Source organism: Molossus molossus, unplaced genomic scaffold (genome assembly GCF_014108415.1).
Source record: "Molossus molossus isolate mMolMol1 unplaced genomic scaffold, mMolMol1.p scaffold_m16_p_1, whole genome shotgun sequence".
NCBI lineage: Eukaryota > Metazoa > Chordata > Mammalia > Chiroptera > Molossidae > Molossus > Molossus molossus.
The window spans coordinates 28,802,019-28,820,642 of record NW_023425344.1 but is presented as its reverse complement, the minus strand read 5'-3'; the positions used below and the strand labels follow the sequence as shown (position 1 = coordinate 28,820,642).

General features: G+C 37.1%; 1 protein-coding gene across 7 annotated transcripts in view; it reads left to right on the top strand.

Annotated features, from left to right (window-relative positions):
• Positions 1-18,624, top strand: part of PDS5A (PDS5 cohesin associated factor A) — a 143,925-nt gene that overhangs the window by 62,513 nt on the left and 62,788 nt on the right. For all 7 annotated transcript variants that reach the window (XR_004958848.1, XM_036255226.1, XM_036255216.1 and 4 more), the window contains exons 16-18: positions 5,240-5,355; positions 15,083-15,188; positions 18,039-18,199. Coding sequence is in view for 6 of the 7 variants with exons in the window: in XM_036255226.1 (XP_036111119.1) it covers positions 5,240-5,355; positions 15,083-15,188; positions 18,039-18,199 (383 nt within the window). In the remaining variant the exon portion in view is untranslated. The remainder of the gene's footprint in view (positions 1-5,239; positions 5,356-15,082; positions 15,189-18,038; positions 18,200-18,624) is intronic.

Genomic DNA, 18,624 nt, shown 5'->3' with positions numbered 1-18,624 from the left:
CCCATGACCTTGGCTTATCCAGATGACACTCTAACCAATTGAGCTACCCAGCCAGCTCTTTTTAAAATTTTTGTAATGACAGGATTAATGGATGGTAAGCCTACCAAGAATAGGGGCTATTTTCTTTTTGTTGTTGCTTTTAAGAAAAACATTTTATTTATGATCGCATCCATATGAATAAAATACATAGGAATAAACCTAACTAAAGAGGTGAAAGACTTGTGCACTGAAAACCGCAAATCATTGCTGGGGAAAAAAATCAAAGACAAAAAAGTGAAAAATCACCCTGTGTTCATGGTTTGGGAAACCCAACATTGCTGAGATGTTCATACCACCCAACACAATCCATAGATTCAACACAATCCCTACCAAAATCCCAATGACATTTTTTGCCGACATAGGAAAACTCATCTGCTAAAACTCACATAGGATCTCAAGGGACCCCCAAATAGCCAAAACAATCCTGAAAAATAAGAACAAATTTGGAGGATTCATGTTTTCTGGTATCAAAACACATTTCAAAGCCATAGCAATCAACAGTGCAGTACTGGCACAAAGACAGACCCATGGAACAGGACAGAAAGCTTAGAAACAAACACCCATGTATAACAAATGATCTTCAACAGGGTACCAAGGAACCTTAAATGCATATTGTTAAGTGAAAGAAACCAATCTGAAAGATCATACTGTATGATTCCAACTATATGACATCCAATGGAGACAGTAAAAAAAATCATTGGTTGCCAGAGATAAGGAAGTTGGCAGGGATGAATAGGCAGAGCAAAGAGGATTTTTAGGGCAGTGAAGCTCTTCTGTATGATATTATAATGGTGGATATATATCATTATACATTTCTCAAAACAGCATGAACCACAGCAAAAGTGAACCCTACTGTAAACTATGGATGCTGAGTGATAATGATGAGTCATTGTAGGTTCGTTGATTTTAACAAGTATATCACACTGATGCTGGGATTTAATGGTGGGAGAGGTTGCGAATGGGAAGGGCAGGGGTATATGGGAATTCTCTCTACTTTCCTCTAAATTTTGCAGTGATCCAAAAAGTGTTCTAAAAGTATATATTTTTAAAAGCGTGCCTTTAAAAAGAGAATATTGTAGAACTTGCAGAAAGGAAAAGCTGAATGGATGATGTGGTTGCCATTACCATATTCACCAATATTGTTATCTGGGCACATGGAAAAGGGCTATTTCATTTCTTAAGAGTACTTAGTATTAAACAACTTATGCAACCAGTAAACACATATCAGTAGTATATCAGTCTACAGCAAATAGCATGGTTTGATCAGAAATTTCTGAAACATTGTCAAAGATACAGAAATAATTCTTTATTTATTTATTTATTTATTTTTGATATTTTAGGGAGAGAGAGATGGAAACATCAATGAGAAAGAAATATCAGTCGGCTGCCTCCTGCACGCCCCCTACTGGGGATTGAGCCTGCAACCCGGGCATGTGCTCTGACCAATGACCTCTTGGTGCATGGGACAATGCTCAGTCCACTGAATCACACCAGCTGGGCCAGAAAGAATTCTTTTTCTTTATTCTTTCTACTGTCATTTCCTAAAAGGATTACATATGGTTACTTATATTTAACATTTTCTCAATTATTTTTCAATAATAAAACTTCTTGGTCTTAAGTGTTTCTGTTTGTGTATTGGAAGTATGTGTGGGTACCTTTTTTCTCTCGAATGTGTAAAGAAAACAAGGAAACTGTTTATTTTGTTGTTATTTATTTGCCACAGACTAATTTGGCTTGCTGCTTGTCACCAATATCACACATAATATATTTTCAAATAGTTGTTATGAGAGATTACCTAAATCTTACATATAAAAAATATTGTTAGGAAGGATTACTTAAATATAAGATTGTTATGTGGGAATACAAAAATGTCAGGTTTTAAAAACTATGTCTAATATTGTTTATATGCATAGGTATAATTTATATAGTGCCATTACAGTATTTAAATAATTATGAATTCTTCCCTTCAGCATTCCTTTTTTTCCCTACACTTGAACATAGTACCTTAACTGCCTTTTTAAAATCTAATTTTGCCATTTTTTTAGTAACCTATTCCAAAGTACTGACAAAATAGTTTGCCTAGTAGTTTTCTGAGAGGCTCACTTATTGTTAGACAATTACTGATTTTCTTAGGTAAAAGCAACTAAATCTTATACTCGGGGGAAAGTAGTCCCTTTTGTGGAGACCTGCACAAAGTAAATTTGATTTCAAAAAATAATACAGTGTATATATTCATATTTAAAATGTGTACCTTTAGCCCTGACCGGTTTGGTTCAGCAGTTAGAGTGTAGGCCTACGGTCCAGAGAGACCCAGGTTCATCCAGTTCCTGCTAAGGGCGGATACCTTGGTTGCAGTTTGTCCCCGGCCAGGGTTGGTCGTGTGGCTGGCAGCCACTCAATGTGTCCCTTTCACGTTGATGTTTTTCTCTCTCTCTCTCTCTCCCTTCCTCTCTCTCCCTTTCACTCTACCTGAACAAAAAATGGAAAAATGTCCTCGGGTGAGAATAAAAACAAAAATGTGTACCTTTGGCTTAGAGCAAAGTATGTAAGGACTAAGCACTGACTAAAATATTCTTATTGTCTCAACTGCTGAATTTTGCCTAGTTAATTAATAGCCTGCAAGAAAATCAGGGATCTCTAGGACTAATATATTTTCTGCAGAATCTCAGTCCTTTGGACTCTATTAACAAATATGGATATTATCTAATTTAATATAATCTTTATAATTAATTTGTATCAAGATGTCACTGAAACTATAATAGAATTTTTTTCCTTTGTCCCACTGAACATACATCGCTAAAATGTTCTTTTTTATTAAAAAAAACAACAACAACAACACTTAAGATTATCACATGATTTTTCAACAGAAACTTTGCAGGCCAGAAGGGAATGGCACAGTATATTCGACATGATGAAAGGGGGAAAGGCCTACAACCAAGAATACTCTACCTGGCAAAGTTATCATTCAGAATGAGAAAGAAAGATCAAGAGTTTCTCAGACAAGTAAAGCTAAAGGAGTTTGTCACCACTGAACTGGCATTACAAGAAATCTTGAAGGGGCTTTTTTAGGTGGAAAAGGCCAAAATTAGAAATGAGAAAATATATGAAAGAAAAAAAGCTCACTAGTAAAAGCATACATATAGTAAAGATAGCAGACCAACTAATTATAAGTCTAGTATGAAAACAATAAAAATGGTAGTAAGTACACACCTGTCAATAATTACTTTAAATGTAAATGGACTGCCCTGGCCGGTTTGGCTCAGCAGTTAGAACGTTGGCCTGCAGACCAGAGAGACCTGGGTTTGATGCTAGCCAAGGACGAACGTACCTCTGTTTTAGTTCGTCCCCGGCCCCAGTTGAGGTTATGTGGGTGGCACAGCCAGTCGATGTGTCTCTCTCACATCAGTCTGCCCCCCACCACTTTATCTGAAGATAAATGTAAAAATATCCTCGGGTGAGGATTTAAAAAAATAAATAAAGATAAATGTAAATGGACTAAGTGCTCCATGCAAGATACAGGGTGGCTGAATGGATAAAAATAACAAGACCCTTATATATGCTGTCTACATGAGACTCACATCAGATCAAAAGACATACCCACAGCCTTAAAGTAAAGGGATGGAAAAGGTATTTCATGAAAATGGAGATAAGAAAGGGGAGCCCTGGCCGGTTTGGCTCAGTGGTTAGAGTGTCGGCCTGCGGTCTGGAGAGACCCGGGTTCGGTTTTCGCTAAGGGCATGTACCTCAGTTGCAGTTTGTCCCCGGCCCTGGTTGGGTCAGGCGGGTGGCAACCACTCGATGTGTCCCTTTCACGTCGATGTTTCTCTCTCTCTCTTTATCTCCCTCCCTCCCTCCCTCTCTCTCCCTCCCTCCCTCTCTCTTCCACTCTATCTGAACAAAAAAATGGAAAAATGTCCTCAGGTGAGGATAAAAAAAAAAAGAAAGGGGAAAAAAGGCTAGGATAGCAATTCTTAGAACAGACAAAATAGACTTCAAAACAAGGGCTATAACAAGATAAAGAAAGTGGTACACACACACTAGACTATTACTCAGCCATGAAAAAGAATGAAATCTTGTCATTTGTGACGACATGGATGAACCTAGAGGGTATTATGCTCAGCAAAATAAGAGAAACTGTATTATTTCATTTATATGTAGAATCTACAAAAACTAAACAAATAAACAAAACAAAACAGACTTGTAGATAGAGAGAACAAACTGATAGTTGCCAGAGAGTTGAGGGGGTTGGGTGGAGGCAAAAAGGTGAAGGGTATTTTGAGGTTAAAACTTGTAGTTATAAGTCATGGATGTAAAGTAGAGCATAGAGAATACAGTCAATATCCCAAAAACTATACAGTGACAGATTATTACTAGACTTTTCATGATCACTTCTTAAGGTATATAAATGTCAAATCACTGTGTTGTACACCTGAAACTAATATAATGTATGACAACTATAATTTTAAAAAGTTGGACATTTAGAAAAAGCTTGTAGAGTGACTATTTGTTATTGCTTTATAGTTTGAAAGCCCTTAAATGTGCATTATCTTCTCAGCTAAAATTTTACACTTCTCAGAGATTCTCAATTAAAAGCCTTGTTATTCAAGTAAATATATTTCCCAGTACCCAGCATAGTATTACTTTAGCCTTGTCTTGAGGGGATTCAGTCCCTATAACCATTAAGTCCTATATTCTTTAGACACTTCCAACAGTGTCTTTTCTTTGTAGGATCTATTTGATATAATGCCACTATCTTCAAACTCAGCTATGTTCTTCCAGAAAAAAAAAATCTTTATAAATATTTATACACTTATGAATCTCTCTTTAATAAACAAATTACTGAAATAAAAATTTTGTCAAATTATGAAATAAACATATCCATGAAAGTATACCTTGTTTTGTTTCCAATTTTTCAAAAGTAGAGCATTAAAAATTGTTTACTAACAATAATTTTATGGGAGAAATATGAGACAAAGGCATAAATCATACCACATTATCCCATTTTTATTCTCCATAGTCCAGATTTTGCAGTGATTGCTCCAGGAGTGTATAATTTTAGTCCGAATCTAAAGCAGAACGTTTTTTTGTTTTTTTACTTCTGGTTTTGAATTTTTAAATGCTTTTGATGCCTACAGTCATATTTATTTTGAAAAACATAAAAGTGAATCATACTTATGGTAAAACTTTCTCCTTTTTATAGAGAGAAATAGCTCGGAAACTTGCAAATCCTAAGCAGCCAACAAATCCTTTTTTAGAGATGGTCAAATTTCTGTTGGAAAGAATTGCACCTGTGCATATTGATTCAGAAGCCATAAGGTAAGCTAGGAAATTTTTTACTCAAAAACAAAATATAATCTGAAACTACAGTGTTGTAAATTTAAATTCTTGGTCCCTAAGTAGACCTGAAAAGGTTCCCTATATACTTTTTTAATAGGAGAAGCATACATCATTCAAGTTGAAAGAAAGGCCTGTTCGTTTTCTCTCTCTTGTTTTTTTGTGTTTTTTTTTTTTTAATGAAATCTTACCCAGCTGGTGTTACTCAGTGGATTGAGAGTCATCCCATCGACTGAGAGGTCCTGATTTGATTCCTGGTCAGGGCACACACCTGGGTTTCTGGCTCGATCCCCAGTATGGGGCCTGCAGGAGGCAGCCAGTCAATGTTTCTTTCTCTCTTTTCCTCTCATCCTAAAACATCAATAAAAACATATTTTAAGAAAAAAATAAAATCTTAAGATGTTTCTAGGACAGCAGAACTTGAGGCTGGAGACTCTGTATATATATTTCCTCATTCTGAAGATATATTTTTATTGATTTTTCAAGAAAGGAATAAACATCGATATTAGAGAGAAGCACCAATCGGTTGCCTCCCATATGGGCATCGAACCCATAACCTAGGTATGTGTCTTGACCAGGAATCAAAGCCACAACCTTTTGGTGTATGGGATGACACTCAAACCAATGGCCAGCTGGCCAGGGCTACCTTTGAGTTCTTACAATGATTTTGATGATCACATAATATTCTTTTTTTTTTTAATCCTCATCTGAGGATATCTTCAGATAGAGTGGGAGGGAAGGAGAGAGAGAGAGAGAAACATCAATGTGAGAGGGACACATCGAGTGGTTGCCTCCTGCACGACTCCAACCAGGGCCCATGACCAGGATCCAACCCATGACTCATTGCTCTGAGGGCTGACACTCTTACCACTGAGCCAAACCTGCCGGGGCCAGACTATTCTTTTTTTTTTTAAATCTTCACCCAAGGATACACTTTTGCATTCATCTTCAGATAGAGCGAGAGGGAGGAAGAGAGAGAGAAACATTGATGTGAGAGAGACACATTGAGTGGTTGCCACCCACACAACCCCAGCCTGGGCCGGGGACAAACTGCAACCAAGGTATGTGCTCTTATTGGGAACCGAACCAGGGTCTCTCTGGAGCGCTGGCCAACACTCTAACAGCTGAACCAAACCGACCAGGCCAGAATGTTCTTTAGTATGTATTACATCACTTTCACTTGAGATATGTGAAAACAGAATAGTGTTTTGAAAAGAGCACAAGATTGCCCTGGCCAGTTTGGCTTAGCGGTTAGAGCATCAGCCTGCAGTCCAGAGAGACCCGGGTTTGGTTCCCGCTAAGGCACGTACCTCGGTTGCAGTTTGTCCACGGCCCTGGTTGGTCATGCAGGCGGCAGCCACTCGATGTGTCCCTTTCACGTCGATGTTTCTCTCTCTCTCTGTTCCTCTCTCTCCCTCCTACTCTATCTGAACAAGACATGGAAAAATGTCCTCAGGTGAGGATGAAAAAAAAAAGAAAAGAGCACAAGATTGCCATTAGACTAATCTGGTTTCAAAACCTGTGTCTACTAGTTTGTGGCTTTGGAAAAAGCCTTATAATTTATCTGAATTTTAAACTTTTTTTTACTTTAATATGGGTATACTATCACCTTTGAAAAATTGTGAGAATTAGTGATAATACATAAAAAGTAAACAGCCTGGTCCTGGCCAGTTTGGCTCAGCAGTTGCAGTATCAGCCCTCAGACCAAAGGGTCATAGGTTCAATTCCTGGTCAGGGACACATACCTGGGTTTCAGCTTCCATCCCCAACTCATGTGAGAGGCAGCCAATCAATATTTCTCTCTCACATCTATTTTTCTCTCTCTCCCTCTCTCCCTTCTAAAAATCAATAGAAAAATATCCTTGAGTGAGGATTAACCAAATAAATAAATAAATAAATAAAAGTAAACAGCCTGGCATAATTGATAGCTACTGTTTTTTATTAACTGTTCCTATAATTTCATACATGCAGTTGTTTCTAATGATTTCCTGTTGTAAACTGAATACTTTTCCCTTGCAATAATTATTTTTCTAGTAGATAAGCTGCATATCTTCTTATTTTTTCATGATGGGTTACTAAATAGTACTTGCTCTCTTTCTAACAGCTTTGAATTAGGAGACTTGATTCTAGCTTTTAGTTTATTTGCCCTTATGTGAATTACTGCTTTGATTGTATAGAAATGCCAATTGTATTAGTTTGCTAGGGCTGTCATAACAAAATACCACAGACTAAGTAGCTTAAACAACAGAAATTTATTCCTTACAGTTCTAGAAGTCCAAACTCAAATTATTAGCATGTTTGATTTCTTCTGAAGCCTCTTTTTTTTGGCTTGCAGATGGCCTCTTGACTGTCTCCTCATACAGTTTCATATGTCTGTGTCCTCTCTTGTCTTCATATAGGGACAACAGTCATATCAGATTATGGGTCACCCATTTGACCTTATTTTACTTTAATTATCTCTTCAAAACCTGTTTTGAACTAGCCCTGGCCAATTTGGCTCAGCGGTTAGAGCGTCGGCCTGTGGTCCGGAGAGACCCGGGTTCGGTTCCCCCTATGGGCACGTACTTCGGTTGCAGTTTGTCCCCGGCCCTGGTCGATGTGTCCCTTCACGTCGATGTTTCTCTCTCTCTCTCTCTCCCTTCCTTTCTCTCCCTCCTACTCTATCTGTACAAAAAAATGGAAAAATATCCTCGGGTGAGGATAAATAAAAAAAAAAACCTGTGTCTACTATTTCATGGCTTTGGAAAAAGCCCTCTAATTTATCCGAATTTTAAACTTATTTTTTACTTTAATATGGGTATACTATCTCCTTTGAATGATTGGGAGATTATATATCCAAATATAATCACATTTTGAGGTACTGAAGGTTAGGACTTCAACACATGGATTTGGGGGTACACAATTCTACCCATAAGGATGATGTTTGTGTACTTTTTTGTCTTTCTAAGATTTTCTTATTCTTTAGTTTCCTTATTAGCATATAAGAAAACCAGTGTTGCCCTGGCCGGTTTGGTTCAGTGGTTAGAGCATCGGCCTGCGGTCCCAAGAGACCCGGGTTCAACTCCCACTAAGGGCATGCGCCTTGGTTGCAGTTTGTCCCTGGCCCTGGTTGGGTCATGCAGGTGGCAGCCACTTGGTGTCCCTTTTACGTTGATATTCCTCTCTCTCTCTCTTCTTCCCACTCTATCTGAACAAAAAAATGGAAAAACGTCCTTGTGTGAGGATTAAAAGAAAACCAGTGTTTTGAGAGAGTTAAGTGGTTTGTTCACAGCTAGGAAATGACAAAAATCATAACTTAATCCTGGATTTATTATTTTGCTGTCATTGTCCTTTGCTCTATACCATTTTATTTCAGTGGAGCAAATCAAGAATTTCTAAGACACTAATTTTATGTAAAGTTCCAGTTTATTAATTTTAATGGGAAATATGTCATGTAATACTCCTTTTGTGTAACCAGATCTTCAAGGAATATTAAATTGCAAATAGAGAGTTGGTTTATTCATTTAACATACATTTAATGGAGCGATTTATAAACTACATTGGGTAACTGGGGGTGGGGTTTTTTTGTTGTTTTTTTGTGTTTTTTTAGGGAATTGGCTCCTGAAATAGATGGCCCATAAACTGAGTAGTGAAAGATAAGTAGGAATTATAGAGACTAGCCAGGTGAAGACTGCAGGGGAAGAGCAGTTGAGGCCACTAGCCCTGTGTCCTTAGGTAGATTATTTAAGTTACTATAAGCTTTCATTTTATCATCTTTAAAATAAGGGGTATAATAATTACTACTCACTGGAGTTGGTGAGATGTTTAAATAAATACTGAACACAGTGTCTCACTTAGTAAGTGCTTAATGAACGTTTGCTATTCTAGGAAGAAAAAAATGACATACAAAAGAACAAAAGCAAAAGGTATAAAGAAGTATTTAGAAATTGCATGTACTTCAACCATAATGAAAGTTTTGGATGAAAGGATTGAGGATCCTAAATATAACCATTTTTTTTCCCCAGACTTATATTCATACAAATACACATATACATGCTACAGTTAGTTTTGGTCTGTAGATAATAGTAGAAAATGAAGTAGTGACTGTAATAATGATTAAAACCTGGAGAAGAAGGTAAAATTTAAAAAGAAAAAGGTTGAGGACTGAAACATGAGAAAAACTGACAATTAAGAGGCTAGCAAAAGATAAGAAATTCATTAATTTTTTTAAAAAATTTTTTATGCAATCAAAAGTGGAAAATCAGGATAGAGTGCCAAAGAGGGACTTAATGGTGGAGAGGGTCAAATGCTACCCATAAGTAAAATGGATACTACAAAAGCATCCATTAGACTTAGAAAAAGGAAAAGCATCACAATAGCCAGACTAGTTTCTTTCTGGTAGTAAGAGCAAATCCAGATTACTGTTGATTAAGAAGGGCATGTCCCTGTCCTGTGTGGGTCAGTTCGTTGAGCGTAGTGCCTTCTACCAAAAGGTTGCTGGTTCAATTCCTGATTAAGGCACATGCCCAGGTTTCGAGTTTGACCTCCAGTTGGGGCATGAGAAAGATCGATGTTCATCTCTTTCTCCCTCTCCCTTCCTCTCTCTCTAAAACCAGTGAAAACAGCCCTAGCCATTTTGGCCCAGCGGTTAGAGCATCGGCCTGTGGTCCAGAGAGACCCGGATTCAGTTCCCGCCAAGGGCACGTACCTCGGTTGCTGTTTGTCCCCAGCCCTGGTTGGTCATGTGGGTGGCATCCACTCGATGTATACCTTTCACGTCAATGTTTCTCTGTCTCTTCCTCTCTCTCCCTCCCACTCTATCTGAACAAAAAACGAAAAAATGTCCTTGGGTGAGAATTAAAAAAATAAAATAAAATCAGTGAAAACATTAGAAAAGGAAGGAAGAAGGGAAGAGAAGAGGTAGGGTAAGAAGGTATTGGATAGTCCTGCCCAACATCCACGTTATGGTACACAGAGAAAATGATAATATTTGAGCAGAGAAGACTGTTCAAGGCCTGGAGGTAAGTGGCCTAGCTCATTAGGAGCCTAGTAGTTCCCACTTGGCAACCTTGAGATCTGAAAAAATCAAAGGGATAAATACCTTGTCATACTTCTAACTAAACCCTCTGCTTTAGGAGATAAATTGGGACTTGAGTACAGCCATGTAGATAATTTAGCTATAAAAAATAAAGAATAATAAGATGGTAGAAGTGAGTAAACTTGAAGAAGGGTCTTTTGTTGTTTTTTATTTATTTTTATTTTTTTTATTCTCACCCGAGGACATTTTTCCATTTTTTGTACAGACAGAGTGGGAGGGAGAGAGAGGAAGAGAGAGAGTGAGAAACATCGACGTGAAGGGACACATCGAGTGGCTGCCACCCGCACGACCAACCAGGGCCGGGGACAAACTGCAACCAAGGTACATGCCCTTAGCGGGAACCGAACCCGGGTCTCTCCGGACCGCAGGCGGGCGCTCTAACCGCTGAGCCCAACCAGACAGGGCCTTTTGTTGTTTTTTAAAAAGGAATTTAGAATATTTAAGTGCCTTTGGAAGGTAATAATAGAAAAGAAGTTGAAGATGGGGATTATTCTGTTGTTTCCAGGATAGACCCAAAGTCTCAGCACTTAATAGGTAGTCATTTATTATTAAATAAATGTATATATGGACTCTATTATGAGTAGTCAAACACATTAATAAATTTTTTTCAAACACATTTTTAACCTTGTTAAATCTATGCATTGTTTTATAGGATTTCCTCCTAGCAGAAAGCTTAATTTAAAATATTTTCTCAAATTGGAAATGACTTTTTTTTAATCTTCATCTGAGGATGGTTTTGTTAATTTTAGAGAGAGGTGAAAGGGGTGAGAGAGAGAAACATCAATTTTTTGCCTCCCATATACACCCCACAACCTAGGTATGTGCCCTGACCAGGAACTGAATCCACAACCTTGTATGTATGGGACAATGCTCCAACCTTCTAAGCCACCCAGCCAGGGCTGGCAATAACTTCTTTTTATTTAAATTTTTTTTAATCCTCACTTGAGGATATTTTTCCACTTTTTTTTTTTTAAGATAAGGTAGAAGGGAGGGAGAGAGAGATAGAAACATTGATGTGAGAGAGAGACATTGATTGGTTGCCTACTATATGACCCCAACCAGGGTGAAGAATCGAACTTGCAACCCAGGTATGTGCTCTTAATCAGGAATCAACCCAAGACGCTTTGGTCCTCAGGCTGATGCTCTAACTGCTGAGCCAGACTGGCCAGGGTATGACTTCTTTTTAAAACATGTCAAAATTGCCCTGGCCGGTTTGGCTCAGCGGTTAGAGCATCGGCCTGCGGTCCCGAGAGACCCAGGTTCGGTTCCCGCTAAGGGCATGTACCTCGGTTGCAGTTTGTCCCCGGCCCTGGTTGGTCGTGCGGGTGGCAGCCACTCGATGTGTCCCTTTCACATCGATGTTTCTCTCTCTCTTCCTCTCTCCCCCTCCCACTCTACCTGAACAACAACAACAACAACAAAAAAGAATAAATACATGTCAAAATTAAAACTTTTAGAACAAAAGCTAGGGTAAGCAAAATTTCTTTGATGAGACATAAAAAAGCACAAACAAGGAAAGAAAATTAAATATTATTTTCCTCCTTGTAATATACCATTAAGGAAAAGAAAAATCAAGCCACAGACTGGGAGAAGGTATTTGCAAAGCATATGACTAATAAAGGATTAATTATATCCAAAATATAAAAAGAACTCTTAACTACTTAGTAAGACAGATGACCCAGTTTAAAAATGACCTAAGAGCCCAGCCAGTGTGGCCAAGTAGTTGAGCGTCGACCCGTGCACCAAGAGGTCACCAGTTCAATTTCTAGTTAGGGCACATGCCTAGGTTGTGGGCCTGATTCCCAATGCGGGGGGGCATGCGGGAAGTGGCCGACTGATGTTCTCATTGATGTTTCTATCTCTCTCCCTATCCCTCCTCTCTCTCTCTCTGAAATCAATTTTTTTTTAAATCATCAAAAATTTTAACACTTTGCTAAATAAGATGTACAAATAGTAAATTATCATAAAACAAGACAGTGAACAGTGTTACTCATTAAGGACATACAAAATTAAATTACAAAGAGGATTATCACTATACACCCACTGGAATGGCCAAACTTAAAGATCCTAACTATACCAAGTATTGGTACGGATATAGACTGACGGAACCAAGTGTTGATGATGTGGAAAGCAGTTTGTTGTAACATGAAGTGTACATGTAACATTACTGTATTTCAGGAATCTCAATACTAGATATTTTCCTCTAAGAAAATATATATACCAATAAAGACCTATTTGTAGCAGCTTTTTATATCTTTTAACTAGAAATACTCTGCCCTGGCCAGTCTGGCTCAGAGGTTAGAGCGTTGGAACATGGACCAAGGAATCACGGGTTCGATTCCAGCCAAAGGCACATACCTCAGTTGTGGTTCATCCCCAGCCCTGGTTGGGGTCATGTGGGAGGTAGCCACTCAATATGTCCTCGGGTGAGGATAAAAAATAAGTAAATAAGTAAATAAATAAGTAATAGAAATACCCTGAAGTCCATCAGTTAGTAATTAGATAAACATTGTGTGGTATATCTATACGATAAAATACTTCTCAGCAGTAGAAAGGAACAAACTACTGATTCTACCAACAGTCGTGGAGGAATTACAAAACCATTACGTCACATAAAATATGTATGACACAAAACATACGAAATTCTAGAAAGATAAAATTATAGTGAGAGAAAGCAGATCAGTGATTGCCAACTTGGGAAAAGGGGATTGACCACTGTAAGGGACATAAGGCAATTTTTTGTGTGGCTATAATCAGAGAGATTAAATTTGTAAGAACGTAGAATAATTAGAACCCTTATATATTGCTAGTAGGAATGTAAAATCATGGGGCTGATTTAGAAAACAGTTTGGCTTTTCCTCAAAGAATTAAACATAGAATTACCATATGACCCGGCAATTCTACTCTTAAATATGTGCCCAAGAGAATTGAAAATATCTATCTATATACAATCTGTATATGAATGTTATAGCAACATTATCATAATAGCTAGAAAGGGATAATAACCCAAATGTCCATCACCTAATGAATGGATAAATTGTCTTATATGCATATAATGGAATATTATTCAGATTTAAAATGAAGTATTGATGCATGCAATAACATGGGTGAACTTCGAGAACAAGGGAAAATCTAAAATTAGATCATGGTAATGATTGTATAACCCTTGTATATACTAAAAACTATTGAATTATACATTTTATTTATATTTATTTATTTATTTATTATTTATTTATTTATATTTTTTTAACTTCCTGCGGCCCTCAACCCGGAACTCTGAATTATACATTTTATTTTATTTTATTTATTTATTTTTTATCCTCACCCGAGGATACTTTTCCATTTTTTGTACAGATAGAGTGGGAGGGAGAGAAAGGAAGGGAGAGAGAGAGAGAAACATCGACGTGAAGGGACACATCGAGTGGCTGCCACCCGCACGACCAACCAGGGCCAGGGACAAACTGCAACCGAAGTACGTGCCCTTAGCGGGAACCGAACCCGGGTCTCTCCGGACCGCAGGCCGACGCTCTAACCGCTGAGCCAAACTGGCCAGGGCTGAATTATACATTTTAAATAGGTGAATTGTATGGTATATGAATTATATTTCAAGTTAATGTTTATACACACACATCCAATTTGTTTTTCAAAATATGTTTTTACATTAATTGATACTGAAATTTTTAAATTATTTTTGTGATGTTAAAGGGAAATGTAAGTATCAAAAATGGTTTAAATTTTATCTGTACATACTTTATGGTTGCACTAAAATTTTTTATTAATAATTTTATTAAAATATGTATAACGCCAAAGGAGAAATACTTAACCTAATGCTTTTCTGATCAGCTTCCATTTGTTGAATATTAACTATGTATTAGGCCATTTGCTGTAATGATTTAATGTTCTCAAAAGAAGATAGTACTTTTCTCAGTTTCCTGTTGAGGGAACTGTCTCAAAACCAAAAGTCACATCTGCTTTTACTTAAAATAGTACTATGTTGCTACAGTCTGATTTTTATTGACCAGGTAATCTATTTTGTAGTTTTTAGGTATATTTGAAGAACTAATTCTATAATATTGGACAATTGAGTGGTTTTTCAGTGGTGAATCTATTAATGTAATATATACCTGATGAATTGCTTCTTTGCAGAAATTTCTAGAAATTGCAGAAATTTCTAGAATGGAATTACTGATTCAACAGATTATCATTGACTAATTTAATTCCTTTACCTGTGTATTTGTGGTATTTTTTGTTGTTGTTTTGCTTTGAGTGAATTATCTTTTGTCCATTTAGCAACTGTTTTCTTAAAATTGTAAATGATCTTTTTACATTTAGAAATGAATATTAAATTGCTTATACTTACATAAATATGTTTCTAACATGTATATTATTTAATTATAGTTTTGTTGTTTTTCAGTAGTTGTTGTTATACACACTGAGTTGAGGGGTAGGATGGTGATAAACTAAAAATAAGTTCAAAGTAGAGAGCAAAGCTTAAAATGTCACAAAGTAACTTTTTCTCCCAGGACCAAACTTGAATCTGATGTTTAGATACTATGTATGTCCTGCCAGGATGCAATTAGGATAGTTACTAATCTAGTGGTGTTACTAATTTAGATTTTCTTGTATTAATAGTGCACTGGTAAAACTGATGAATAAATCAATAGAAGGGACAGCAGATGATGAAGAGGAGGGTGTAAGTCCAGATACAGCTATTCGTTCAGGACTTGAACTTCTTAAGGTATTTTTGAAACAATTTTGTCTCCGGGCATTTCAGTAATCACAATTTTTTTTATTAAACGTTTTTAATGTTTCCCTGACCAGTTTTGCTCAGCAGTTAGAGCGTCGGCCTGCGGTCCGGAGAGACCGGGGTTCATTTCCTGGTTAGGGTCATGCTGGTGGCAACCACTTGATATGTTCCTTTCACATCGATGTTTCTCTCTCTCTCTCTACCTCTCTCCCTCCCACTCTATCTGAACAAAAAATGGAAAAAATGTCCTCGGGTGAGGATAAAAAAACAAACAACAACAACAACAAAAACATTTTTAATGTTGACATTATTTTAGAATTCCCTCATTCCCTCCCCCTCTTTACTCACCTTCACCTACCCCCGCATCCCCCTCCTTTGGCTTTCACCACATTCTGTTCATGTCCATGGGGTATACATATATGTTCTTTAGCTAATCCCTCTACTTCTCTATCTAGTCTCACCCTCCCCCCCCCCACCCCTCCTGCCTGCCTGTTCCATGCATGCTTCTGGTTCCATTTTGTTTGTCAGTTTATTTTGTTCATTAGATTCCACAAGTAATCACAGTTTGAATTTTGTTAAGGAAATGCAAGAATCAGGCTTTATTTCATTGAAAACTATTCAAAAGATTTAAAACTTTGGTAGAGGTCATGTTTTATAAAAGTATCGCATGTTTTTATATTATAATAATGTAATTATTTTATGTTATAAAGTAATGTTTTTAGGTTTCTGATAATTTGTTCATTATTTGCATGTGTGCTGTGCTTGTAACAGTATGTGTTAAATGATCTAGTATCTTTTAAAGAACCTGCATATAATATTCTCACAGGAATATTATATGACAGCATCTGTCTGATAAGGGAGTTTTTAAACAGTTGGTAATTGTCATAGGTGCCAAAAGATACAGAGAATTGAGCAACTAGTAAGAGTTAGGTGAGGTAAGACTTTGTAGAAAAGATATGACTTAATCTAGGGGGGGGAAACAACATCATCCAAGAGAATAATTCTTGGCATATTTTAGGAAATCATTAGGAATCTAGCCTGACTAGACAAAAGGATTTCTCTGGGGAGTAATGGTTGATTCCAGATTGTGGAGTGCCATTTGGGCAGAAGGGTAATATCAGGGCTTTTTAACCTTGCTTTTAAAATGATAACAGCATTTGATAGAGCTTTTATTGGATGGAATAAAGAGGAGAAATTGAAGGCAACGAGACATTTAGACCACTACGACATATAAACTAAGGGAGAAGAGATAAACCAGTGCAGTGGACATTAGGTAGAAAAGAGGGTTGTATTGGAATGGTCTTAAATATTTCACAGAAAGAATTGATATGATGCTTTGTGAGAAATATTTTAATTATGTTTTCAATAAAACTATTTTTAAATAATTTGCTGTTGTTGTTGAGGATATTTTTCCATTGATTCCTAGGGGGAGGGGAAGAGAGAAGAGAGAGAGAGAAACATGGATGAGAGAGACACATGGACTAGTTGCCTCCTACACAACCCTGATCAGGGTCAGGGATCGAATCTGCAAACCAGGGACATGCCCTTGACCAGAATCAAATCCGTAACCCTTTGGTCCACAGGCCAGTGCTCTAACCACTGAGCAACAGCCAGGGCTTTAAATAGTTTTAAAACTGAAATCATCTTTAAGATAAACTTTTTTTTAATTGATTTTTTTTTTAGAGAGAGAGGAAGGGAGAGATGGAAACATCGATGTGAGATTGAAACATCCATCAGCTGTCTCCTTCATGCCCCCTACCAGGGATTGAGCCCGCAACCTGGGCATGTGCCCTGACTGGGAATTGAACCGGCAACATTTCAATACACAGGAAAAAGCCCAAAGATAATTTAAAAAAAATTTTTTTTTTTCTTCATTGAATTTATGGGGAGAGAGAGAGAAACATCGATGAAAGAGAACATCGATTGGCCACCTCCTGCATGCCCCTCACTGGGGATTGGGCCCACAACCTGGGCACATGCCCTGACCAGGAATCGAACCAGAAATCTCTTGGTGCATGGGTCAGTGTTCAACCACTGAACCACACCAGCTGGGCAAAGATAAATATATTTAATAGGTTGTTTGATTTGTTTTTTCAAATTTTATTCTCCATTTTTTGTAAGTAATTAAAACCTCATAAGTAATATTATCACTATAAATCTCACCAAATGAGGTAATCTCTCCACTTTATTACCCATTAAAAATGATTATTGTATAAGTTCATAAAGACTATATACTCCATTCTCCCCTCTCCCTGCCTCTCACCTTTAACCCTTATTTCCAGTATTATGCTAACTGAATTGTTTCCACTTCATGAAAGGTGAACTTTGTAGACATGTTGCATCTAACATGCTGTAAACTTATTAAGGATAGGCTGGGACTTGGGTCATAATAAATAAGGAATAATTTTATGTTTGTATTCATCATTAAAAGTTCACAATAATGGCTTCTTTGTTTATAGTTACAGTGAGTGAACTTTTTGTGATGGATTTCACTTTAAATATTTCCTTATACAATATCTTTTGTCATGAAATAAAGCTCTGTACACATCACAATATCATACACCATAAGAGAGGACCCACATTTTCTGCATTCCCACTATCAGAATAGACCAAGAGGTTAAGAAGAAAATAGGGCAAGGGCTATATTTCAACTGTCTTAAGGCATCTACTGCACAGTATTTCTGTCAGTATCTTATTAGCCACACCTAACTACTAGATGTAAATCTTGATTCTGTGTAGATAGCTTATGCAGCCCATAATTTTAAATCATATTTATAGTTATCTTCTTTTAACGGATGAAAACCATTGTCTGCACTTCTAAAGCTATATCTATTCCTCCAGGTTCTGTCTTTCACACATCCTACCTCGTTCCACTCTGCAGAGACATATGAGTCCCTGTTACAGTGCCTCCGAATGGAAGATGACAAGGTAGCAGAAGCTGCTATACAAATTTTTAGAAATACAGGCCACAAAATAGAAACAGACTTACCCCAGATACGATCGTGAGTATATTTTTTCTCATAGTCGATACAAAAGTTTTCTAAGCGTGGGAACCGAGCTGTAGGATCATTGTTTCCCTTTCACGTAGGAAGACAGGCAAGAGGAAAGACAACTTTTATTTGGAAGCTACTTTTCTTTATTCTTTGTTTCATCTTTTCTCTGCGTTATTTCTCCCCTACCATTAGAATATAGGTGGAGGAACAAGCTGAAACTTTTTTTATGACAATATGATTTAAAAATACTAATATTAATAATGAAGAGTTACTGCATAATTTAGAATTTGTGATTAATATGTTTTCCAACTTGGTGTATGTTCACCTTTTTCTCTCCAACTGGTTATAAATTTAATACTTAGTACCTTCATATCCCATCACAGAATGGAATAATCATATAGTAGACTTAAAATATTTCTTAGTTAATGTGGTTG